We start from the raw sequence: 27,322 nt of genomic DNA, 5'->3' as shown, positions 1-27,322 counted from the left end.
AAAACATTTAGTAAGTGCACATTTCACAATAATGAACCCACATCCACCCACTCATAAACAAAACAACATCTAAGAATGTTCATTTTCTACTGGGTTTTACGTTATACTATTTCCCTGAAGATTCCCCATCTCAACATATCACTTGTTACCGTAAAACAGAGATAAAATCCGCTTTAAACTCACACCACTTCCCTTACAGTGAAGGGCATGTTGTGGTTTTATGCATGTTAGCAACACTTTGTTATGCGACTAAGGCCACAGTGGTTAACAGCTACCAAATTATTAACTCTACTGTTTAAAACATATAGTTTAGAACATATAGAAGCAAATATCCAGGTTATCCTTAAGAAAACACCTCACGAGACTGAAATTTAAAATCTTCCTTCTCGAATGTTGCTTGTGGAAAAAGGTCTTCAATAGAAAGTGAAACTCTGACAGTCCTGTGTTTATTCATTCTTTTTTTATAATGAAGATTAAGTGTTTCATTTCTGGTCTTTGCTGAGTTCAGTGACACATTTTTTTTTAACTGTTGTGAAATACCCAAGGAGGGACTGCAGGAAGGAAACCAAGAGATCAGGTAAATAAACACAGAGTAAATGATGTGATCAAATTAAATCAAGATAAGTTAAACAACCCCCTTCAAACAGCTTTCATATATGCTGCACGTTTTTGGACAAGCTACATTTTATCTACACACACACCCTATTTTTTTCCCTCTTCAGATGGAAGTTATTTGTTGGCGAAGAGTATATAAAGGCCTATGTGTGTGTGTGTTTCACATCTTTATCAAACTCTTCAGCCACTCGTCATGAACAAAAACACATTGCTGGTCCTTTTGTGTCTGCAGGCGATCCTGCTCATCACGGCCTCATCTGAGATGGCAGCTGAACAGCCGACACCGGTAAGGAGGACAACTTTACAAAACCAGTGTCTAGATTTTCATTAATTATTACAGAAACTATCAAAATGAAATGAAATAAGAAGATGTGGTGTCTAAATATTGAATACTTTTTTCCCAGACAGAGGAGATAACTTCTGTACACAACACGAAGGTGAAAAGCCCAAATGTTAAACATCTGAAAAAATGCCGCGTGACACAAGCAGGATGTCGACGACACCACACAGTAAGGCAAATTTCTGTTTAACAAGTAAAATAAATTAAGGAATAATCATAATAATTTCAGTATTTACATCTCAAAACAATTTGCAGCATATCAGCAGTTTACTCTTTCTGTTGTTTAAAAGAAAACTCAGCAGTTTGACTGCATCTCATTCATTTTACTTCTGCATGGTGTGTGAAACTAGCAGCTCCCCCTAAAACCCTTTTCTCTTTTTATTACAGAAACCACAGCAGGGATCAGACATAAAGCCACAACCCTACAGGTAACCACACAGTGCAATAAAAAAAAAATCAAGAATCAGGTCCAAGTTTCTGCTGAGCAGCAGCAACAATGAAGAAATGTGTGGCATTTTTGGTATGAAGATCAACACAGCAGGACTGGTTCATTTTTTATTTTTTATTTTTTGTTTTGTTCCTAACAGACCCAAAACTCGTACAGGGAGTCTGGCTCCAATTCTGATACAGTAAAGGAATGAAGTGAAGGAGTGATCACGTCTAGCGCGTAAGTACATGAAAAGTGAAGACAATGGGAACGATTACTAACACATTAAATGACTCCAGTTGCTATTTTATCTGGTTGATGGATTAACATTGTTCAAACTGATGTATTTATTCCTCCACTTCTTCTCAGTGAGTCTCCTGCTTTGTTTCTTCTGAAGATGATGAAATAAAAAGAAAAACAGAAATGAAGACCGACACTATAACTATAAAAATCACAATATTTCTCAGACCAGTGGTATATAAGAAATATGTGTGTAATATAAAAAGGTTATTAAGGCACTACATAAATGAATGTATCTGATACAATTATAATTTGATGTTTATGTTCACAAGTTTTGAATGTGGCCTTGTTCATTTTACTGGTTTTGATGAAATAAAGAGTAAGTTTTCAGACTTCTGTCTGTAACTGTTATTGTTTCATGAATTTCAGTTTCAAATAAAGTCATCCAGAGTTAAAGCACAAAAAACTAGTTATTTGTCGAATGTACTACACACACACACACATAGAGAGAGAGAGATCCTACATCACCACCGAGTTTCTAGAGCATGTGATAGAGCCAGGTCGCAGGGCCTGAAGGATATGCTGCCAATTCACTGTTATTAGAAACTCCAGCACCAAGATTATTGAATAACCAAGGTTAAATAATGAAATACTAAAACTATATGTGAAAAAAGTTCATTTAACTAAAGATGCAAAAAAAGAAAAATTAATAAAATATTGAACAAATAAAAACTAGCTTAAAACAACCTAAAACCAAATAAAAACACATGAGGAAATCTCCTTAGTTTTAGTATTTGTTACACCAATCAAATGTGTTACAACAACTTGCCTGATGTGGCCTTAATGGACATGTTTATTGAGAATTTGGACATCTTCTGTTTTGCAACTTAGCAGGGCAACTTTGTGGTGTGGCGGGATGTAATGATGTAATTTTTGCCCCATGCAGGCCGCTTTGTAATAATTAAAAAGACAATGTCATTTTTCTGCGATAATCACTGACAGAGCAGCTCACTCAGAGAAATAACAAATGCAAAACAATTTCATTCATAAAATCAGAGCGAACTGAGTGTCTGTTGGTTTCCTGTTGATCGAACAGCTCCAACTGGCCTCAGTGGGAACGCTGAACAGAAGAGAAAAAACTCTGTTCTTCTGCCAAATGTGGATAGATGAAAAACAAATCTTCACTCTTCACTCTGCAGGCTGTTATCGCCGTGGGCGTGGGCGTACAGTGAAATACAGTACATCTCTCAGTGGCACTGGTCTACTTCCTCCTTCTTTGAACTCTCCCTGTCCAAATGTTCTTAGAGTGTCTACTCTGACTCAGTCTAAACATGTTCTGTCATGTTCAGACACAGAAACAATTCCTCAATAAACACCACAAACAAATGGTTTAGTGTGACTTGGTTTCTGTCTCCTGTCACTTGACTTCTCTCGGTCTGAGTCATCCTTCTCAGAAGTGCAATTGAACTGCACGGATACAAGATTCAGCTGGACTTGAAACTGGACAGATTTCCTCCCAGTGGTAAGAACAGTTCCTGACTCGATGACAGACAAATCCTTTAACAACTCCGTCAGTGATATATTATTGTTGGAACGTCAGAAAACGATAGAAATGGAAACAGAAATACTTTTTCTTTGTTTTATATCACATGCATTACATAAAAGGGTTTTTCATCACATTGTTAAACTTTGCAGCAACATAAAACTTGTTTTGAAATCCTGTCCCCTTTATTTTTTCTGCAAATGTGAATGCATTTGAAACCAGCGGGTGCTCCCTTCACACAGAGACAGCCCAAATATAATCAAAGTATCCGGGTGGCAGAGTATATTTGATGCAAGCTAACAAACATTAAATTTGAATTAAATCTGACAAAATATGGAGGAAACCTACTGTTAAACTCATCCGGCTGGAAAATGAGTTTCAGCTTTAAACCAAATGCTTAGAACAATTTGTGCTTTATGAGAACTGCTGCAAAGCAAGTTGGTTTTTAAGGTGTTAAAACTGTGTTCGGGTAAGTTTAGTGTAGGGTTTGGAGTTATGGATGTGGCTTAGTATTCAAATGCAGAGTAACAAGTGTGTCCGCATGTGTCATCTCCAGGCATGTGCATAGGTTTCTTCCAAGCACTGGTGGGACATCAGTGGGAGCATTTGAGCATGAAGGGTTCAGTTCCTTGATTTGTGCAGAATTTTGTGCATTTTCTCCACCGGCTTCTGCTGGAGTTTTTCATTTACGTGAAGAGAAACCCGAAAACAAAGCACCAGATGGCACAACCAGATTCCCTGAGTAAATCCTTTGCTTCTTTCTTGTTTTTACTGTGGGGCCTACATACATCTGTTTTAAATACTGGAGCGAGGTATGCCCGCTGAGCAGCCCGAAAATCTCCACATGTGCTTTCTGTTAAATCCAAAGCTTGAGTCTTTATTTTAGTATTTATGAATACAGAGTTTTATTCAATTTGCAGTGGAGAAACAAATGGAAACTTCACAATGGCAGTTTCTGTCCCTTACAATAATCCACTCCTGCACATGCATTGCAAAAAAATAGTTTAGGTAAATAAAATAAATGCAGTGGTGTTACATGCTTACCCTTTCAGATAAACAAAAACTTTAAAATAAAAAATCTGAATCGATCAAACTCACATACTGATTTGTTTTTTTGTTTTTTTTTTTACTTCCCGCCCACACGCGCTGCGCTGGTGTCAAATCAAACGTACCTCCTCAGAGCAGTCTGAAGCCGGTCAGCAGCTTGGAGCGAGCTCGCTGTGCACACGGGACCGATCGTTAATAAGACACAGTGAGTAAATATCAAACACCTTTATGTATCTATGAGACATATTCATGTTTCTACTGTATTCATGCAAGCTTCGTTTTAAAAGCTGATTGGCTGCTTAGATTTACGTTGAACACGAGAGACAGGTTTGTTGTGAGTTCGTTTTTTCCACCTGTGCTATGCAGTCACCATTCATTTATTTTTGTAATATTTTATATTACTGAGTGATTTAAGTCTGTTTGTTTGTCAGTTTTTCGTAATGTAGGTATTAAGAAGTCAGAAACATTATAACGAAGCAGTTATTGAATAAGAAGTTAGATATTTACTTGAGTCATGCATTCCAGTAAAGTTTTTAGTAAAATAAAGATTTAAATAGCTTTACATGCAAATGAATGTAAAATAATCAGCAGCAAGTACAATTTAAAGTAATATTAGAAATGTGATTTATCGTAACTGGTTCTTAGATTGTTTTGCTGAATCAATGTGGAGTGACATGCAGATATTTATTCAAGCACAGCATGTAATATGAGGTACTTTCACTTTATCATTTATACTTTAAATACACCAGATCCACTAAAAAGAAATGATAAGGTCTTTTACAAGCTTGTACGAAGATAAACATGTATTAGTGAGAGTATGGCCTTTTTCTCATTTATTTAAGTGTAGGACTTTCACATGTAAAGGACTATATTTTAACATAGTACGACTGAAGTTTTTGAACTTATCGACTCAGTTATTATTATTCCTTTATTACTGTTTTCTACAGTGCAGAGTAAAACTAATGAGCACTCAGTAAACATTAAACAGGAACATTATTGCACAAAAAGAAGATCATCAATTTCCTCCTTGAGCAGCACTTTGTTGGCTGGGTGTAAAAAAGTCCCTTTCCATAGCAAGACATCTTGAAGAAACCTTCAATCAAGAATCAGGCTCTCATTATGGATGGTCGTGAGCTTGGACCAACTGGGGTTGTGTAAATAACACATATGGATTCATTGTAAACCAACATATGTCTTTAATCAGAATCAGCATACTTCATTAATTCCTGGGGAAATTATGTGGGTTACAGTTGCTCCAGTACCGTAACATCAACAAAAACAGACCAGACTATTTAACAGTAGAATATGTTAAGATATAGGGAATAGCAGAATATAATATATAATCACCAAATAATAAATGTTACGTTCCCCTGAGGGGTCTAGGCGGTGAGGGGGAAGTAACAAAAGGTGTCCAGGTCAGAAAAAGGAGTCAAGGAGGCAAAAGGGTTAAATTAAAGAGTTTTATTAAAGTAGCTCAACTAAGAGAGACGGACAAGCCGCTATCACCATTTAAGAAAAACAAACAAAACTCAGGCGTTGGTCAATAAAGCAAAGTCAAAAGGAAAGCGCAGCTCACTAGCTGCAAACACCACAAAACACACACACAGCTCACTAGCTGCAAACACCACAAAACACACACACAGCTCACTAGCTGCAAACACCACAAAACACACACACAGCTCACTAGCTGCAAACACCACAAAACACACACAGCTCACTAGCTGCAAACACCACAAAACACACACAGCTCACTAGCTGCAAACACCACAAAACACACAGCTCACTAGCTGCAAACACCACACAAAATGGCACTCTGGCCCAGAGCTCACCTTTCCCTGGGCTTAAATACTTTTAATTACTGATGTGAGTCAGCTGTGTTACAGGGAAAGGTGGCACCTCAGGCAGAAGAGGTGGTGGGACACGCCCACACAGGCACCTTCAGGAGGAGGCCCTGCTAGGGCCGTAACACCCCCTCCCATAAATACAAACCCGTGGTTTGTCAAATTATCTCGATAACCAAAATGATTAATCAAGTCCGTAACCATTGCATCACCAAATTGCAGGTTTTCCACCTACCAAACCCCATAGCAACGGTTAGGCATTGTCAGCGGAAGCTGCCAACCCCATCTCAATGGGTTCAAAATACTTACTGAAGGTGGCCCCAGACCCTCAAAACAATGTCTCATGTGATGGCTAGGGCTTTTTTGAGCCATCACATGTGGAGAACACAGGCAGTCAGAAGACCTTTCTGCAACACTTTGCAGACGATTCCTCAAGTCACCGGTACAGGCATGTTTGTTAGCCAGGGTTGCGGGTCTTACTGGTGGTTTTATACACAGCCTGTCCCCCTGCAGGTCATTTTGGGGACCTGGGAAATTGTCAACCAGCGGCCGCTCAGAGTTAATTGATCCCTTACACTGACCACAGGAGCCCCTTAAACAACTATGCCCCAAGTGTGGTCCTTTGCTGGGCCTGACAACCTTGTTAGTTTGAGAACCATGAGTGACTGTTTTCAAATCAGGCCTTCTTCCCTTTCGATACGCTTTCCGCTTAAGTGCCAGTTTCACACAATCAGCAACCACATGGCCAGGCTTGTGGCAGAAGAAACACAGTTTTGCTTTGGAACTTGAAACCACCACTTTTTCAGCCTCGTTAGCTGGCTCCCTCCTAGCTCTCCAAGATGTATTGTAGTGAGAAGGGATGTCACATTCTACAGCATTTGTTTTATGAGTTAGGGTAAACTCATCTGCCAGTATGGCAGCCTGCTGTAAAGTGGAAACCCTCTGTTCACTTAAATAAAGAGCAATACACTCAGGAACAGAGTTTTTAAAATCCTCCACAAGCATGAGCTCACGTAACGACCCCAAACTTTTAACCTGGCTTGCAGAGCACCACCTACCAAAAAGCTTTGCCTTCTCCCAAGCAAAGTCAAGGTAGGACTGACCCTGTGCCAACTCCAAACCTCGAAAGTTCTGCCTATAGGCCTCAGGCACAAGTTCATAGGCTTGGAGGACAGCACTTTTAATCTTTTCATAAACTAGGCTGTCCTGCCTAGACAGACCAGAGCACGCTTCTTGAGCCTCACCTGTCAACCAACACAGCAACATCACCCCCCACACATCTTGAGGCCACTGCAGTGCAGTTGCCAGGCGTTCGAACACACTGAAAAAGCTGTGAACACTGGATTCACAGAAGTCTGGAACCAGGTGAATGTTATTGCTCACAAACGAGCCTCTAGACACCTGTACACTAGCAGCTGTGTCAACCATTTTGGGGATGGTGAAGAGTTAGCAAAACACAACCTAATTAAGACAGTTAACAGACCACTACACAACTTACTTTAGCTGACCAACGTACCTCTTACAGTATACACAATAAACAAACACAACTTACCCAGTTCCTAAGCACAACAAACTTTACCTATCTTCTGGAGCGTGCCGGGCTTGAGGCAACTTGAAAGGCGAAACTTCAGCGACTGGAGCCCTGAATTGCCTACCCCCAACAGGGAACTAATCCCCGCCCAGGATTACTCCGAAAATAAAAAAGGCAAAACAACAAAAGAGTGCCCGAAGGAAGAACTTAAAACAAAGCTCAGCTGGACACTCACCTAACTGGGAAGTTGAATCTCCAAAGGTAAAAACAGCAAGATAATCAAAAACCAATTCCAACTCAAAACTCCCTTTTCAACGATCCCGGACGAGCCCCCACTTGTTACGTTCCCCTGAGGGGTCTAGGCGGTGAGGGGGAAGTAACAAAAGGTGTCCAGGTCAGAAAAAGGAGTCAAGGAGGCAAAAGGGTTAAATTAAAGAGTTTTATTAAAGTAGCTCAACTAAGAGAGACGGACAAGCCGCTATCACCATTTAAGAAAAGCAAAGTCAAAAGGAAAGCGCAGCTCACTAGCTGCAAACACCACAAAACACACGCAGCTCACTAGCTGCAAACACCACAAAACACACACAGCTCACTAGCTGCAAACACCACAAAACACACACAGCTCACTAGCTGCAAACACCACAAAACACACACAGCTCACTAGCTGCAAACACCACAAAACACACACAGCTCACTAGCTGCAAACACCACAAAACACACACAGCTCACTAGCTGCAAACACCACAAAACACACACAGCTCACTAGCTGCAAACACCACAAAACACACACAGCTCACTAGCTGCAAACACCACAAAACACACAGCTCACTAGCTGCAAACACCACAAAACACACACAGCTCACTAGCTGCAAACACCACAAAACACACACAGCTCACTAGCTGCAAACACCACAAAACACACACAGCTCACTAGCTGCAAACACCACAAAACACACACAGCTCACTAGCTGCAAACACCACAAAACACACACAGCTCACTAGCTGCAAACACCACAAAACACACACAGCTCACTAGCTGCAAACACCACAAAACACACACAGCTCACTAGCTGCAAACACCACAAAACACACACAGCTCACTAGCTGCAAACACCACAAAACACACACAGCTCACTAGCTGCAAACACCACACAAAATGGCACTCTGGCCCAGAGCTCACCTTTCCCTGGGCTTAAATACTTTTAATTACTGATGTGAGTCAGCTGTGTTACAGGGAAAGGTGGCACCTCAGGCAGAAGAGGTGGTGGGACACGCCCACACAGGCACCTTCAGGAGGAGGCCCTGCTAGGGCCGTAACAATAAATCATTCCTTAACATTACGCTTTGATAAGAGTTTTACTTTAATTAGTTTTGTTAATTTTGCCTCAAGATGTTTATTCTGAAGCCATTCTCACATATGCTGAACACGTGTTGCTTTTCCTTCACTTTACAATCCAGCTCATCCCAAGCCATCTCTGTTGGGTCTACGCTGGGGGAGTAAGGAGGCCAGGTCATCTGTTATGGTGGTTTGCTCACTGTCCTGTTAAAGGACAAGTGATTCAACTTCATTTCAAGTTAGCAACGGTGGCATTGAAAAAGAACAATTTCTAGAGGAGGAAACCTGGGGCAGAACCACATTCAAGGAGGGTGGACCACAGCAATAACCAGCTGTGGTGGAGAGATAATGTTCACTATAAACTCCAAACAGATGATGATTGTTTGTCGTTCCAAGCTGTTGACTTAGGTGTTCCTTTGAATTCTGAATAAATTACAATAAATCAACCTTGTCACACAAAGATCCTCTCAAACCATCACAGTTCCTTCTCAGTGCTACACAGCAGGATCCACAAACATCCAACCAACTTTGTGTCTTGAAACAGTTAGATCTAAACTAAGACTAATCGGGCCAGAGTAAAAATTTCCACTGCTCTGATGTCATGTCTGATGTGTCTCTTGGCCAGAGTAGTTCTCCAAATCGTATCTGTCTTTCTCGATAATGCTTTATTTCATTTTGTTTATTTATTTTTTACAAATGAAAATATCAGAGGGACAGCTTATGTTGAATAGTTTTGAGATGAAGTTATAGAGGCAACACTGAAATGGTTTGAACGTTACTTGCCTGACTGCATTGTGCAAGTGTAAAGTTTAGTGGAGGGGGTGGGGGTTGTTTTTTCAGGACTTTATCTGAGGCCTGTGATTCCAGTGAAAGGACAGTTTCATTCTTCTGACTTTGTGGGAAAAGTTGGGGGATGGTCCCTGTGCATAAAGCAAGGTCTATAAAGACATGGTTGGGCAGATTTGGTGTGGAAGAACTTAAATGGCCTGCACAGAGTCCTGACCTCAACCTGACAGAACACCTTTGGGATGAATTAGAGAAATGTATTTCTGGAAGAATGGTTGAAAATTCCCATACACGCACTCCTAAACCTTGTCTAAAGCCTTCCCTGGAGAGTTAAAGCTGTTATAGATTGGGTGGGCTGATATCACATTAAACCCTATAGATTAAAAATGGGATCTCACCCAAGTTCATGTGGGTGTGAAGGCAGATGAGCAAATACCTTTGGAGCATAAGACGAGGCGAAAGACCACAGAGAAGATTCATGGATGTAGTGAAGGTGGACATGCAGGAGATTGGTGTGACAGGATGGTAGAGATAGGGTAAGATATATAGGGTAAGCTATAGTGACCATTAAGTGGGATTTATGGTCCATGACCATATTGTGCTCCTTTGTTTCCTTGGCGGTATGTTTTGGGTCATTGTCATGCTGGAAGAACCATCCACGACCCATCTTCAGTGTTTTCCTGAGGGAAGTAGGTACTTGTCCAAGAATTTGTCCTGTACCCTTGGCATAAAAACAGTCCCAGGATATTTTTCCACCTCCATGCTCCATGCTTGATTTTGGTTTCATCTGATCACAGCACTTTCTCCCAAGCCTTGTATCATTTAAATGTTCACTGGCCTGTACATGTCTGTTCTTGAGCAGGGGGACGTTGCAGGAACTGCAAGATTTCTATCTATTAATGTATAGATTGTTACGGATGGCGTTTTAGTGACTGTGGTCACAAATGCCTTCAGATCATTAACAACTCTTCCTGTGTAGTTTTGGGCTGATCCACCACCTTTCTAATGATCATTCTCACCCGTGAGAGTCATGGTCTGAATGCTGTGTTGGGTGTTGGGACAATAGTCTAGGATGAAGAACTTTGGCCACGTTTAATGTAAGAGTCCATGACTATGACACTACATACAGAAAGGATGCTTTTCTGAATATGGTTGCTCTGCAGAAAACAACCAATGGCCTTTTAATAATGCCCAACAGTTAACTGAAAAACATTCCACATGATAAACCCATATAACCAGGCAAAAGTAATGAAGATACTGCCAGTAGTGTTGTGTCTACAGTTTATTTTACAAGGGGAAAAATCATATTACAAACAACCTTGATTGGGTCAGTCTGTGCAAATGTTTGACATGGTTCTCTAAATATTTCCCGTGCCATTGCACTTTATTTGTTGATCATTTATTTGTGTGTAGAAGTGAAAAAATGTGGGCATCTCGTGCTCTGAACTTGACTCTAAAAACCTCGAAATCAATGTCTAAAAAAGGGGAACACTTTGAAGATAATTATAAATGTAATTGTCAAATGAATGTAGTGGCAACAATAATATTCCCCTGTGAAAGTCAATGGAGAGGAGATTAATGTGCTGTAATCTTTGCAAGAGGATCTCCAGGGAAATTTGATAACATGCACTGGTAGAAACTAGTGCACTTTGGACTTATCAGTCTGCACAGAGGCTAAATGAACTTGTTTTATTTATCAAAGTGAAGGTACAAAAAGGGAGGAAGAGTTCAAGTCAGGGTATGGTGTCCAGATGTTACCACTGATAGCATCACGACAGAATAATTAACACACAATCACACAACTGTTTCCAGATTGCAGTATTTCTTCTTTACATGTATTTTCTTAAACCCAGGGAACGTGAAGTTTCTAAATGTTTCCTAATGTGGCTCCAGTTCTGCTTACAGCTTAGCAGTGTTGTATTTTACTGTTTTATTGTAATGGGAACATAAAATCCAGACATCAGATCTATAGTTGCCTGCAGCTTTACAGGAATCGTGGCGCTAAATTTTGATTTATTTTTGTCAGTTTCTAATTTGTGTTCCTTCTTGATTTAAGATAGTCCCCCTGCCAAGTAATGTGCAGACTGTTGCTCAAGCAGAATGTTTAAAGACACGGTGAAATGCTTTTCAGTATTTTTACAACAAAATCCCTCTCTTCTTTTAACCAATAAGGTATATAATTTGTTCAGTATTCTTATGTTTGAGGAGTGGTTATATGAATCACCTGTGGTATACATCCTGACCTCTGTTGCACTGACTTCACTCCCTCAGAACAATCTCTCATTCAGCATTTCTCGCAATAGTGAAACTCTTGAAAATACAAAAAAACTGAAGCTGAGAAGAAAACAGAGAAAATAGAAATGAGAACTACAGCACTCGGTTTTAAAACTACAGCCATGGCAGAATGCGTCCTCTGGTTGCACCCTTCTCTATAACACTAACAGCCACTTGCCTTTAAAGTTGTTAATTAAATTTTCATGAGGAAAACTTTTTCATTGTTTTCTTGTATGCATATTCGAGGTGATCATGAACCCCAAAGCTGTATGGCTTTTGGGAATTTGTGCTAGCGTTACTGACATCCTTACCTTAAAAATATGAAACACATCATATGACATACTAGCCATGCTGTAACTTGGGTTTTGGAATTTGGGGTTCCTGTGACATTTTCTTCTTTTTTGATCATAATCAAGCATTATTCATTTTGCAGATTAATTTCACTGTACTCATATCTATTGTTTCGATGAGAGTGGGTCAGCCTATACTTAACCATATTATTACAATAATATGGTGTGTTCATACAAAAAGCAAACCAACTTTTCCCCTCAGATATTGGTCCCCAACATTTAAAAAGAGGAGGAGCACGGCAACCAATCACGTTACAGCAACATACTTTCAGCCGTTACAGTGTAGCCTACCTTTCTCCAAACTGAGTTCATTTTCTCTGTGTTTTATCTAAAAGCAAAGTTTAACCAGACCACTCCAATCGTTATCTCTGCATCCTCCATTTCTGATTTGTCAGTGGTGTCAGGAGAACCCCAGCTGGTTCATGCTTAGGCTGTTTTTCAGCAATGTTGCAATATTTAAACTTGCACAAATGTACTATGCCCTCTTTGGTTTTGTTGAGAATGCACCATTACGCATGCAGTCATAGCTTTTACTACGAATGATCAAGAGAGACTGGAGGGCAGGAAAAAAGAAAAGCTTGAAAGAGAATGAAACGTACAGTGCTCTTACAACATAAATAAAGTTTCATTTGGTTAATCTCTAAGGTTTCAGGGTTTTTGGGTTTTTTCTAAGAGGATAATCAAGGAAATTCTAAATGACTGCCCTGAATTACTGCAGTTAAGTCATATCTCAAGAACTGGATTTAAATCTGCCTCGTATATAAATCCTGCAAGTGTTTGTTGTTTGTATCACTCTGGGGATGTATATTTTTGTGAATGTTTACATCTGTATTTCCCTTGACAGTTTTATATCATCAACATGGAATTCTCAGAGGAAGACTACGACTATGAAAACACCACCTACAACTTCACCTATGATGACTATCCTGCCGTATGCGAGAAAGGGGACATCCGATCTTTCGCAGCCCTCTTCCTGCCCATCATGTACACCGTGTGTCTGGTGGTGGGACTGGCTGGAAACGTTTTAGTCGTGGCTGTCTACGCCTACCACAAACGCCTGAAGACCATGACAGATGCCTTCTTGACCCACTTGGCTGTGGCCGACTTGCTCCTGCTCCTCACGCTCCCTTTCTGGGCTGCTGATGCTGCAAGGGGCTGGGAGCTAGGGGAGGTTGTTTGTAAAATCGTGTCCGCCTGCTACACAGTGAATTTCACCTGCTGCATGTTGCTGCTGGCGTGCATCAGCTTGGATCGTTATTTATCGCTGGTCAGAGCACAGGATAGAGACCAAAGACGATGGCTACAGAGGGCGTTCACCAGGAAATGCTGTTGGAAGGTGTGTTTAGCTGTTTGGGTGACAGCTTTCCTCCTTGGCCTTCCTGATTTAATACTCTCAGAAGTGAGGCAGGCATCTGATAGAAATATCTGTCTAACCATCTATCCTTCATCTATGGCTCGAGGAGGTAAAGCTGTCCTAGAGGTGGTCGAGGTGTTGTTGGGATTCCTACTTCCTCTGCTGGTCATGGTGACCTGCTACTGGCGGGTGGGCTGTGCACTCCGGGGCCTCCCTGATGAGAGCAGAGGGAAGAAGTGGAAAGCTCTGCGTGTCCTTCTCATTGTCGTAGGGGTGTTTGTGATGACTCAGCTGCCTTACAACGTGGTTAAGGTGTATCGGGCAATGGATACAGTCTACAGTTTAGTGACCCACTGCGGGGCGAGTAAGGTGCTTGATCAGGCGGCTCAGGTGACAGAAAGCCTGGCTCACACTCACTGCTGTCTGAACCCGATCCTCTATGCCTTTGTGGGGTCTTCCTTTAAGATGCACATGATGAGAGTGGCCAAGAAGTTTGAAGCGAAGCGAAGGAAGAGGGGAAGCAAAACAACAGAAACTAATGTGGAGGAGGGGATGGAAATGTCATTCAACTCCCACACTGCATCCCAAGAGACAAACTCATTCTCAATATGAGACATGACTAAAATGTCAGCGAGGTCTATGTGTCTATATATGCACACAAGGTCCAGCAGGAGAGCATATAAAGCTTTTGTTGATGTAGGGTGTAGCAGCAGTAGCAAAATGCTTGCAAATCATTAAACTGTTCAAAAATTCCACTAGTTTTAACAGTCTGTTCCTAAAAACAGTCTTTTTCTGCCAAAGCGAACAGTTTATGTGCTGGTTTCAAAGAGCTCCAATATATATTACTTTTGCCCTCTGTTGAAGAGAAAAAAAAATCATTTCAGCCACATATATTTTATGAAAAGACCTGCTGAGACAGTTTGTAGTTACTCTTTGCAGGAGTAGATGTATTTATTTACAGTAGTATCCATTAGTGACAATGACATCCACCACAGTGGGTTCACTGAGAACTAATTCAAGTATTGCATTAACTTTTCAAGAATTACGGACATTCTTATACACAGTGCTCCGTTTTCAAAATCTGGAAATTTTTTGATTTTATATTTAAAATAAATTTTAGATATAAGGATTCTTTTTAATAGCTGGATGAAAATCCAAGTCCACGGACATCACCAACTGCTGCATTTCATTTCTTGAGATACTCCACTTGGCTCTTACTACAGCTACTTCAGTTGCTGCTTGTTTTTTTGGATTCAAAAAGCATGCTTTTCTAAGTTGAAGTCAGGTGACCAAGTGGCAAGTTAAGAATATCCCAGCTCTCTGCCCCGAGAAACTCTTGGGTTGATTTTCCAGGATGTTTTGGGTTTTTTCCGTGTGCACTGTAAAATGCTATCTGAGCAGAGACTACAGGCCTGTACACTTCATAATTCATCCAGCTACTTCTATAAGCAGGCACATCAAACACTAGTGACCCGGTTGCACTGGCAGCCATGCCAATGCCATAACACTGCCTCCACTATGTTTGACAGATGATGTGGTTTGATTCATATCACGAGTCATTTCTCTCTTCCTCCATATGTTTCTTGTCGTATCAGTCTGATAAAAGTTCATCTTGGTTTCATTTGTAAAAAAAAAAAAGGGAAAGTCTAATCTGTCTTTCATGTTGCTGAATGTAACCAGCGGTTTGCACCTTGTGAAACACACTGTGCTGATCATTTATCATGAGGGTGTATCTGGAGAGTAGACTTTGCCAATAATATGTCTACCTCCTCCCCAGTGTTCTTGGTTGTTTTTTTAAACCAAGGAAAGAATTCTGCAATATTCCACTTTAGTTGCTTTCTGTGGTCTTTCAGGTCTTGTTTTTGAGCTGGCCTTCTTTTAAAGAACATACTAGATTGCAGAGTTAGAGATTTATGCTCTCTTTGACAGGTTTGTTTGTTTGTTTGTTTTTTCAACCTAATGTCCTACCTCACCCTTTTTTAATATCTTGCAGGACGTAATATAAGGAGTTCAGTAGACAGTTACCAAATACAAGCTCAACACTTTGAACCAAATGCAGATATTTGTTTAGTTTTCCATTATTCTGCTTCTCAACTGTCCAGTTACATCTAAACCTCTGAAAATGGGAGTCTGTGTAGCTTTAAAGTCAGTACATTAATCACGTTTTATCGTTTGATTTAAAAATCTGCTGAGGTGGTGAACAGAGGTAAAATTACATAAAAATATTCTCCAAATACTTATGGACCTAACTATCCTTTTAATCCAGATCTTCAAGTTAACTTGTGCTTCTCTGAAATTTCACCAGAAACTTGCACTCTGCCCACACAGTTAAGATTTATTACTAAACTCTCTCTGCATTACACACTAAAAACACCCACAAAGGAAAGAAAAACCAGACCTGCTGGAACTTCAGCTTTGTTGAAAAAGTGCTTTGTTTAATTACAATCAACCATGAATAAAAACTCCAGACCCATTTCATGTAATAATCTGCATAGCCTGTAAACCAGATATTATATCGTGCACCTATGAAAGGGTGAGCAAAGACTTTAAACCTCTGTATGTTTGCCAAATATCTGTTTTTCTCAGCTCAGGATGTATCCTGAAAACTCTTAAAAAAACAAAAACAAAAAAAACCAACAAACATTAACCATCAACAGAATTGCTGTAGTGCGCTGCTGGTGTTTCAGAATCATGTGATATATCTACATCCACTGGGACTTTGGTTTGATGTGGGAACGCCGCATTTGTTGTTTCCTGAATTCCTAGGAACATCTGAAACACACATTTTTCCACACACAGATTCGCTCCTCTGCACTGAGAGCCGAGGCTGCACAGCGGGGTAAAAAACACTTTTTTATGAGTCAATGACGACAAGTTTGTAATCGTACTTTATCACTACATATGGGTTTACCACTGAGCTGAAATTCCTTAGAAAATGTGTAGCTGCAGACAGAGGGAGGGCTGGACACATTCAGATATTGTTACCCTTACCGTCCAGCATCGGCATCATTAACCCTGACAGATGTAAACAGGATACTGCATAGTTCAAATGTTTTTGATGTCTGTTGCAACTTGTTTTTCTTTTTTCCTTTTTTTTTTTTTTAAATGCTCCAATTTGACAAAATGTATACAATCGAATGTTTACTTGTGTCATTCATTTTCTATTCATTAGATGTGAGGTTTATTTATTATTCTTTGGTATTTTTTTTTCCCTGCATCCCAGCTGGTGGAACTCAAGTATTGGTGTATACTGCAGGTCACATAATGTGGAAAGCATCTGAGAAATGTTATCCATCTGTTAAAAGAGCAAAACACTTTATTGAGCCAAAAAAGAAAAAAAAAAAAAAGGGGGGGGGGGGGGGGGGGGGGAGGGGGTTGATCCAATTTGAATTGTTGCATACCTTCTGTGTGATTCAAGACAATTTTGAAAACAATTACTTGTTTCAGACTCAAAATTTGCATTCGAGTGATTTTTGTTCATTTTCCTTACATGAATTTCCTTTGCAAATACAACTGTGCTCATTAAACTGATTTATTGAGAACATAAACAATATATCTTACAATAAAAAATGAAGTATACAAAAAAAAACCCAACTCTGCATTTGTACTATATTTAGAACAAAAGTGCAACAAATTAAATTAAATTATGATTAAGGCAGTCAACTAACTTCAGTTTCAAACCTGAACTACTTTTTTTTTTTAATTAAATAAGTAAAAATATTCAATTATTTAACTAATGATAGGATAAACTGAGGCCTAAAATGGCAGTATCACAATAATTTAGAAAAGAAAACTTTCTGACATTTTCACAAAAACAAGGTAAACAAAATGTAGCCAAACCATTAATTCAATAAATACAAAACGGTGGTTGAAATTTAACTGGGAAATTGAACAGATGAAGACGTACTGCATGAAGACAAAGCTTACATCTCCTGAACTGGATCATCAAAGAAGCAAATACTGAAATGTTATTGCAAAGTTCAACTTATCTACAACACTGTTACAGTCCCAAAAGTGGATAAGCTGTGCAAAGGAAAACAGTTATCAACAACTCAAGCTTTCCGCTGGATGTGGAAAAATACAGAGACACAAAAGTGCAGCAGGAATGTGAAGGATTTCTCTGTTTACTTGAGACCTCGTGGCTCATGGCTTTATAAATACCTTATGGTTCATTAAATCAGGCACTTTTTGCTGGACAGAGTCTGGATATGTTTAGCTGTGAGGTGCACATCAGTGAAGTCTTTGTTTTTTGTTTTTGTAAGATGACAGTGGTATATCAAAGTATCATCTCTGAAATTTTAACAAATAGGACAAATCTTTACAGTTTTTAAGAGGCAGAAAGTGCTTCTCAAGATTGTAAGAGTGTGCATCAGAGTCACTGTCAGACATCAGTAATTCAGGATCTGCACATCAAACAGGTCACACACTCCCTCGTTGTCATCCAGGTTGAAGCTGTAGTCTATACCTGAATTTGGAGAAAGGAATCAGTGCAAAAATGAAAAGATGGCACCCACACTGAACACACATTCCAGCTGTTGATGATTTAGGACCTAGATCAGAATGTGAAAGGCAAGGCCCAGAGTTCAGAATTGGCCCGACAAAGACATTAATCCAGCCCGCTGCACTGCTTTGGAAAATGTGAAGGAGGGCAAACATTTACACTTTCATCTGTATTTTCATAAGTTTTACAGCTCCTTTAATAGATAAACAATTAAATAACATTTTATATTCATGTTTAACATTCCTGTTTTTTTCGTAGTCTACTATAGAAATTTCCCTTTTCTTAATTAACAAAAATGTTTTGAACAATGAGCTACCAGAACTTTTTCGGTAATTTTACACTTTTATTTTTGAGTTTAAGCCCAAAGAGTTGTGCTGTCAGAGCAGCATTTCTTCTTTAGACTGTAGAAGTGGATGACTTGGGTGACTGATGAAATGTTTCTCCCACTGAAAACACTACTCCCAGGTGAACAGAAGCAACTTTTTGGGAAATGTTAATATGCCAAATTAAGATGTTAAATATGTCAAATAATAAACCTGCTAAGCATCAGGATGTTAGCATTAACTCAGGAGCATCTGTTAATCATTTGAATGTCTTCTCTTTGACCTCCAGTCGTTAAAATGGACACATTATAGTGATGCCTAAGGTCTGAAAGGTAAAACCAGAGAGCTTTATAACAGAGTTAGGGGTCTCAGTTTATCTGAAATAGGACTTTATTGAGGTCTATATGTAGGTAGACTACCTCCAGTAGTTAGGGGTAAGTGTGCCCCCAATTAGACAGCATTACAGAAAATTGGGGCGATGAATGGAAGCCAAGCAATGCACTGCTGTGGAGGGGTGAGCAGCAATATATATTTAAGCGTAGATACTGAATGTAGTTAAAACAGGTGCTGTGATGCTTACCATCAGTGGACATGAGTTCCTCAATCAGGTCAACAGCTCCTACAAAGAAAATTAAAAACAGGTTTCTATTCCACTGTGGTGTTAAACGTTCACTGTTCTGGACCATTTGTAGCATATCTGTAAACAATTCATTCCTTTCCTCCCACTGAAAGAAAAATCATTAAATAAAAGCATGCTTAGACCTAAGAACGTCAACTGAATCAGAACTGAAACAAATGTGAAGTAAACATTAAAAAAAGGAAAAAGACTTATGATTCTATTCATATCCCTGGGCCTCACCCTCTCGGTTATCCTTCATGTGGTCTCCAGTGGCACTGAGCTTCAGTAGGCTGCTCACATCCAGAACAGACTGGAACTCCTGGTCCACCAAGTCCATCTCCTGCTGCTCCAACCCCATCACTGGTCGACCGTGATAGACTGCAGACAGAATGAGGAGTCGAAACAAGGTCACTTAACCTCATAATGAAGGATTAAGTTATCTGGAGGCAGAAAACAACAAATGTTGGAATGTGCACTTGTTTACTATAACCCTGGAGAACCCATGGGGTCAAATTTGACCCCATGGTTTCCTTCAAAAACCAATGGGGTCGGCTCTGACCCCATGGGTTCTCCAGGGTTAATGTAAGAGTTCGAAAAACATGATTACCACCAATCTCATTTGTCCAGTAAATAAGAAGTTAATGCCAAAAGGCTGTTAATTTATTAATGTCCACGAGGTCATGCCTGAAAAGAATCCTATACATGGCCCACTTTAAATCTGAATTATTTTTACCTAACTCATTCTTAATGTACAAAAAAAATAAACACACCCAACCCTATGCACTGGCTTCTCATCTACACACCACTGTGCAAAACATACCATAAGCTTTCATTTTACAGAATCCAAGTGTTTCCAAATGTTGAGTAAGTAAAAATCATTCAGTGAAAGGTCTTGTGATTTTGTTGGGGCAATTCCTCATTTTTTTATTTTCTGGAAGGATGGTCAGACTGGGTTTCGCTTTGACACTCTTCTACTTTTAGTGCAACTCTGACTCATCCTCTATAAAACTTAGAGCTGTCAGCTGTCGATCTGTCAGATATACTGGAAGTCTTTTTTTAATAAAGCCACATGAACATATGCAATGATTAGCCACATTAAAACCAGTGAAGTATATGGCACCGCAATGCAATATTCTGATGGAGGGAAACTGGCATCAACGTGGATGTTACAAGCACCACCCACCTAAATACTGTTATAACCCTTAACAGGCTGCCCACAGGTTGCATGGAATCCAGTCTCAGCATTACAGAAATGTACAAAAACAAGTCAAATTAAGGGAGCGCCAACAAGACCCACTGCAGGCATCCTGGTGACGGACACCACAGGATAACTTCAGCGGTCCTGTGACCATACTCAGAGGGGCCAGAGCTGTTTTGCACAAGTGTATTTTTCCACAGTATTAGGCAGGTGGTGAGGCAACCTTTAAGCAGTGTAAACAAGTTGTCAAGTAGCTGCGATTGGGAGAAATTTGATATCTTGTGACTCATTTAGGTGGAGAATGTTATTCCAGAGAATCGGATAAATAAAAATGAAACTGTCCCATAGTAACAGCACTTTGAGGTTATTGAAGATCAAGTTTTCTGCGCAAAATTTTGTTCATACTCTCCTTGTTTATCATTTTTTCACAAGCTACAAGAGATTGAAGTAAATCTGCAAAGAAATGGGTCAAACTGTGCATACTGACGCTACAGTTTTCCTAAGACTTTAGATTCTTTTCTTACGGCCTAGATCTGGTTCATGTAACTCTGAAAGTCAGCTTGCTAAGAGAGGGAACATAGTGACAGACAGCAGTTTTATTTTTTGTTTCAAGATATTAGCACTGTATAGTATTACAGAAGAAAGTAGCAACTAATAAGTTCTGCTGTTCTTGCATGTCAAGACTCTACAACAGCTAATACTTCCAAGTCAGCTGATAAACAGCAATACTTTTAAAACAATAAATCAATCACATTTACATAATCAATTTCAGTGTTGTCCGTGGACAGTGTCTGATTAAAGTGCAGACTTTCCGGTTTCTTTAAAGGGTTTTAAGAAAAGTACTGCAGCAACCGTTTTGGAATTGCAGCTATTTTAATACACAAGCTCCACATTCAGTGACTCAGAACTCACTAGACAACTGACTGACAAGCAGCTTCCTGTCAAGTGAGGCTTGTTTCCACGTTACCTCACAATAAAACATCTATGACTTCCATGTTGATGTTGCGTACGTGGTTTACTGGAAGCTGAGTCTGTCTGGACTGTGTCTGTAGGCAAAACATTTCCCTGAAGCCATCCTGCAATACAGTTAAACAACCAGGAGATCCTCTGATATTTTTATAAGACTGACAGGCCAATCATTTTGCATTCCAGTGCTGCTGACAAACACCTTTATAACCAGATACTAAAAAGTAAATAGCAAATTGAGAATTTTACACGGTGAATTACAAGAATTACATTTACCTCTATTTACCATTAAAAATAATGATAATGCAAGTTTTTCTTCACCTTGAAAGTTATGGTGTGGATTTGGTAATTTCTGGTATTGTTAAGGAACTATTTTTGAATAAATGCCAGCAAAGGCTGCACAGTACCGGTTGCAGTAATATGCCAAGAAGTGTTGCAATGCATCCGGCCATGACCAGACATGACTATGTGAACATCAAAAATACCAGAAGTGAAATCCTTAAATGAAGGAGGAAGCACTTTTGACTGCTCCTGAGGGGTCACCACAGAGGACACATCTGCACGTTTTATTCTGACACAGATTTCACGCCGGATGCCCTTACTAACACAATCCTCCTCCCATTTATCCAGACTTGTGACTGGCACTCCCAGTACACAGGCCTGGGGCCCCCTGAGGCTTAAATACATTAAAGTGTTAAAAATCAGGACCACACATGCAGTTTATTCTGTTAAAATAGGCACTGAAGTTCAGAAACAACATGCGCAACTGTTACTTGAGGCCAGTTTATACCACCTTCACATTATATCTAAAATATTTTATCAGTTTCTTTCTTTAAGCCAACATGCATGGGATTTATAACTATAGATTTATAGTTAACATCCATAACAATCTGGCACTACAGAAAGAAGAGGAACGCAAACTCCATTGTTAAAAGCAGTTAAATGAAGGGCAGTGCTTACAAATCAAATGTAACAGCAAAAGCACCCATCACTCATAGTAGATCACTCATTGTTTAACATCGACAGTGTGTCTTTCTTAAAAGAAAACACACTATCATGTGTGTTAGGACACATTCATTCTTTTAAGAATATATGATGTTTGATACATTTATTTATTTTTATTTTTTTATAGAAACGACAGTCTTTATATAGGACCTCAAAAAAGGGGTGTACAAAACATAAACTGACCGACATCAGAACAACATATAATGGCTTCCTGAAAACTTTCTTTTCCTAGCTAAACATGAGTAACTTCCAAGTCTACAACAAAGGATAGGAAGTCTTCTAATGAAAATATGTATTAAATGCTCTTTTTTAGCAGAAAATTTAATCTATAATTAACAGCTCTCACTAAACATATGGCTAGCAATTAAATCATTTACAAAATAACCAAAATGCTGTTATCAAACAATAAACTGCAATAAAGTTACAACAATATAAAGTAATATTTATTACCCTAGTGCAGTGGTTTTCACATTTGCTCCTGTGTGTGACTCTGACACCGAAAACCTGAAACCTTATGTAGCACCACAAATTGGTTGACTATATAATTAGTAAAAACTATTCCAACGAAAACTGAACATCAGAAAGTAAACCTAGTTCTTCTGAATTGGTCACTATGTCAGAAGTTTCTTCTGAGGCCACTTTAAATTTCACAAATGACTCAGGTTGTAGAAGTTTTTCTTGACTACAAATGCAAAATTTTTATTACACATGTGTTCACCGCAGCCTCTTTAGCAGGCAGTAAAACTCTGTGGTGGTTTTGTTGAAGAACTTCAACAGCATTAAAATTCACATGCCCTAAAGCCCATCCTTACCCATCTGCACGTCAGGAGGGGTGGCCGACGGAGTCAGCACATCATCATGTTCTGGCAGCACCATCTGGTGGTCTGAGCAGAAAGACTCCTGGCTGCAGCAAGAGGTGGTGTTGGTGTTGGAAGTGGAAACTGAAAGAGGGAATCTCTGCAGGCTCGCGGGGGTGCTGGGTGGAGTTGGCATCTGACAGATGTCATCAGTGGGGGGTACAGAGAAGACCACAGGCACTCTGGAATCTGAATCTCTGTTGATAAGCATGACCTGAATGGGAGTAGAGTGGCTGCGCAGGTTCACCTGGTACTTCTTTTGACCACTCTGACCCTTAAAAACAGCAGCATGTCATTAAGTATGTCATTTAATAAAGCAGTTATATAGTTGATCTTTTTTTTAAGAATATTTAAAACTGATCACATGATCACAAGGGCATGAAATAAGATGCTTGCAGTGATAAACACAGAAAACTGTCAGATAAATGTGCAGTGTTTTTAGGTTTGCACTGTTTAGTTTCTGTGCAACTTTACAGTTTTACTGTTTACCATCACAGCAATATCTAGACGCTCATAAAGTTACAGGCTAGCTGATTGATGTTAGAGCACACATATGTACACTTATGTACAAAATAAAAAGCCAAATGTAACGACAAGCTTTTATCCACCTGTAATAAAATCTGCTAGATAAAGCCTGTGCTGTGTCTGGCGTCTGTTCTCATTAAAGCAGAGTCAAATAAAACAGTACATTTCTATACAACCAAAGCAATACTACCATTTCTGGCAGTGGCACCTCCAGCTGAGTCCCAGCAGGAGCCACAACAGCTAGAAGTGTTTCTTCACTAAAAGCGCTGCAGATGTCTTCATGCGTCACAAATTTATATGTGTAGAAGTGTTAAAGAAGCCGGATTACTGTTTGAAGGAAATGGAGACAATAAACTTGAAAAACAAGAACTGTGAGCATTGTGCAAATCGGGATTAGCCTGGATGTCATTTCACTACTTGACAATGGCAATTATATTTATAATCCCTGCTTTATAGTGTTTTCTTTGATCAATAGGCAAACAATGTTAAAAGGATCAGAGAAGGATTTGTTGTCTCTGAACTGAGTAAATGGGGCCTCGAGGGAACTAGAATTACAAACCATGCAGACAACAGTACAAAAAAACACCTGGTGATATTTCACTGCAAAACAAAGCAAGCCCTACTAACAGATATTTTACTCATTTAATATGAAAAAAATGAGTTAAGATTTGGTTATTTTACAAAGTCTTAAGATGAAAAAGAAAATCAGAACTTCTCTTCTGCCAACATATGATAGAAAAGGCAGAGCGATGACATGAGATGCACAAAAGCAGTGTCTCCAAGCGAACTAAATAAAAACATTTATTTCAAAAATGTAGTCATAAAAAGGATATGTGTTGACAATGGGATCGTGGTTCAAGTGTTTGATGTTCTCCTCCAGCCAGGCCTTCTGGTTGTCCAGCTCTTTCTCTTGGGCTTCCAGCTCAGCAATTTGGGCCTTTAAGACATTTACCTGCTCCAAAGCCTCCTCAGTTTGGCTGGCTATGTTCTCACCCCTTAACATAACGTACAGGATAAGGATGTTTTCTCAGCATTTGCTCCATCTGCTTCATCTTCAATTAAAGTGTGTTTATCTTTAAATTAATGTAAGCACCAACTCTGCATGCATTTTTAAATCTACAGGAACATTAAAATAATAACAACTTTTTGAAATAGTAAACATTTTGTCTCACACCTCCACTGGATTACATTCTTGTTTTTCTTCTCAATTAGCCCCACCCCTTCCAGTACATTGGTGATATCATATATCCTCCTCTTCTGCTTCACTGCCAAGCTGTCTGCAGCCTGTTAATTCAGACAGACATATCAACATCACATCCATATTTCCATATCAGCTGTTCGTTTATAGCATCTTGAGATATACACTTGCAGGTCCATCATAGATACCAGGAAGTTTCTGCAGGAAATGCTTCATCGGTGAATCCAAGAAATAGGGAATTTGGCAAATTAAGCTGCACAAAATAACAAATCAAACTCCTTGGCAGAAGAAGCCAGTTATACAATACCAGAGGCAAAGGGAGGAGGGAAAGGGCTGAGTAACCTGCTGTGTAAACATTGCCCAAGTCTGGCGGGCAAGAAGAGAGGGAAAATGCTACCAATGATAAAAAATAAATAAATAAATAAACAGTTGCAGTAATTAAAGCTTCAAGTAGATCAGAGATTGACACAGGCAGTTAACATGAAACAGAAGTCTCCAAGGAGAGCACTGGAGTGTAAAAGTCATTTACAAATTTTACTAGATGCCCAATACTTAAGGACATTGCTAGTGGGGAAATTGAATAGATGAAATCAATTACATATATAAAACTGACTGGAAAAAATTTGATTTGGGTACCGCATTGTTATATGTTACTGCAGGATCCCACAGGGAGTCAATTGATATCTGCTAGGTCTCAGGAGCATAAAGACAGGTAGGCAGAAACCTTAATTTCAGGAGTTAAGTTTTAGCCTTCTCTTTTAAAAGGAGATGATTCCTATTTCATCTTATAGCCCATGGACATATGAACCTGGTGACACTGGGTCACAGGATAATGCCATGTTTAATCATAATGCAAAAAGACTGGGGATCAGGGTGCCACTCTGGCATCTCCCCGGTCGCTCATTAAAAGTAGGTTTCAAGGGAGACTGCTAAGTGTATTTTAGTGCAATTCAATTAGGCCTGATTTAGCATTAAACACACGATAAATTGATAAAGCATATGAAATACAATGATTAGCTAATTTTCTGTCAACAAATACTCTAAAAAAAATTTCTTTAATGAAGAAAAAAAAAACCCTTTTGAGTATCAGTGGAAGTATAAAGGAGGAGTCCGGGTAATGGCGGCTTGCTAGTCCACCTGTTAAAAAAATCAGTATACCTGACTGGACCCGTAATGACCGACAGCCCTTTGTTCGCATCTGTTGTATTAATGTTGTCAGTGGAAAACACCACTTAATGCTCCCCCCAAAACAACCCACAAAACCCGTCGTCTCCGTTTTACTGACCACTTTCAAATCAAGGACGCCGTCCTTGGCTTCTTGGAGCAGGCTGACAAACTTAATAGTGAGGAGCCCCAAACTTTTCTCATGGCGACTCGATGTCGAGGGTGCCGTCTCAGTCGTCTCAAACTCCATCTTCTTTTTATAAAAGAAACCCTTACTTGTTTTTACTCAGCCACCTACGTTTTAATGAGAATAACGATAATTTCTTTAAATAGCAAATAACGCCGGATCCCTTAACGGGACGATAGCAGCACCTGAAGGGTTTTTAAATGAACGGACGTTACGTTAGGGTCCTGTTGCTATGGCAACCCATTTGCGGCTCGTGCCACGGTCGACCCCCACCGCCGAGCTCGTGCCAACTAAGTCCCGCCTCCCCGCACATCAAACATCACTGACCAATCGGTACGATTAGTATTAGTATGGAAGCCCATAGCAGCCAAAAATATAGGTTAGCATTTTTTTAACTAATTAAAAAAAACATATAACATTTTATTGAGCTATTCTACTTATTTAAATTATTTTGTTATAGGTCGTGTTTAAATTTAGCTTTCCTAACAAGGATTTCATACCATCTAAGTATATCTTATCATATTTTGGTAAAATTCCCAAACACTATATTCAAATTAACTTTTTTTTTTTTTATCTTTACTTGATAAGTCATAGTAACTTAACATTCTTGTCATTTTTATTTTTTAAAATGGGGAAAAATCAACTAATCCTAACAACTAATCCTATATACAGGATTATATATAGCACCTATTTAACACAAATTACAAAAATGTTTGGACATCTGTAAAATCACAGTGAAGTGACTTTTAAATCTCATGATCCCATGGGGTGTTTTGTTATTCACAACTGAGACATTTTGTTTTATAATGACAAGTTCTAGCTTATTTTGAGTTTGATGGATGGCAGCAACATATCCCAAAAAGGACAGCACTGGGACAATGAAAGCCTGAAAAAAAATGATTTAAAAGAGAGAGAGAGAGAGAGAGAGAGGCCAAAGGACTATTTTACTAATTAACTAGCAACAGGTCAGTAATGTGACTGGTTATAAAAAGAGAGGTGTATCATAGAGGCAGATTTTCTCAGAAGTAAAGATAAGCAGAGGAAGAACAGGTTCACAAATATGAAAAAAAAAAGACCTGCACTACAAATTGCATT

At 39.3% G+C, this 27,322-nt stretch overlaps 3 protein-coding genes across 6 annotated transcripts; 2 read left to right on the top strand and 1 right to left on the bottom strand.

The window, feature by feature from the left end:
• Positions 1 to 722: 722 nt before the first annotated feature.
• On the top strand, positions 723 to 2,033 carry LOC146647868 (uncharacterized). The gene is made up of 5 exons (XM_085388374.1): positions 723 to 901; positions 1,020 to 1,124; positions 1,343 to 1,383; positions 1,543 to 1,622; positions 1,752 to 2,033. Exons 1-4 carry the CDS (start codon positions 761 to 763, stop codon positions 1,586 to 1,588), a joined length of 333 nt encoding a protein of 110 aa, XP_085244500.1. The 5' UTR covers positions 723 to 760; the 3' UTR covers positions 1,589 to 1,622; positions 1,752 to 2,033.
• Positions 2,034 to 3,025: 992 nt separating this feature from the next.
• Positions 3,026 to 18,123, top strand: ackr4a (atypical chemokine receptor 4a). Of its 3 annotated transcripts, XM_085388782.1 has the most exons (3): positions 3,026 to 3,144; positions 4,346 to 4,417; positions 13,175 to 18,123. In XM_085388782.1, the coding sequence occupies exon 3, from the start codon at positions 13,190 to 13,192 to the stop codon at positions 14,294 to 14,296; it is 1,107 nt and encodes a 368-aa protein (XP_085244908.1). In that variant the 5' UTR covers positions 3,026 to 3,144; positions 4,346 to 4,417; positions 13,175 to 13,189; the 3' UTR covers positions 14,297 to 18,123. The 3 variants fall into 3 exon arrangements, with proteins under 3 accessions (XP_085244908.1, XP_085244909.1, XP_085244911.1); XM_085388783.1 differs by lacking the exon at positions 3,026 to 3,144 and having other exon boundaries at positions 4,408 to 4,539; XM_085388785.1 differs by lacking the exons at positions 3,026 to 3,144; positions 4,346 to 4,417 and adding an exon at positions 12,852 to 12,925.
• On the bottom strand, positions 17,975 to 26,503 carry e2f5 (E2F transcription factor 5). Of its 2 annotated transcripts, none has more exons than XM_085388787.1 (8): positions 26,162 to 26,503; positions 24,853 to 24,962; positions 24,516 to 24,673; positions 23,869 to 23,981; positions 23,109 to 23,421; positions 19,368 to 19,505; positions 19,089 to 19,127; positions 17,975 to 18,149 (listed from the first exon to the last, which is right to left on the bottom strand). In XM_085388787.1, the coding sequence occupies exons 1-8, from the start codon at positions 26,288 to 26,290 to the stop codon at positions 18,073 to 18,075; spliced, it is 1,077 nt and encodes a 358-aa protein (XP_085244913.1). In that variant the 5' UTR covers positions 26,291 to 26,503; the 3' UTR covers positions 17,975 to 18,072. The 2 variants fall into 2 exon arrangements, with proteins under 2 accessions (XP_085244913.1, XP_085244912.1); XM_085388786.1 differs by having other exon boundaries at positions 23,109 to 23,427; positions 26,162 to 26,500.
• Between the last annotated feature and the right edge of the window lie 819 nt (positions 26,504 to 27,322).

The sequence above is a fragment of the Rhamphochromis longiceps genome, linkage group LG18, assembly GCF_057381845.1.
Source record: "Rhamphochromis longiceps isolate RC_006_pf linkage group LG18, R_longiceps_female_GT1.1, whole genome shotgun sequence".
Taxonomy (NCBI): domain Eukaryota; kingdom Metazoa; phylum Chordata; class Actinopteri; order Cichliformes; family Cichlidae; genus Rhamphochromis; species Rhamphochromis longiceps.
Note: the sequence above shows the minus strand (reverse complement) of the source record. Positions and strands in the feature narration are given on the sequence as shown.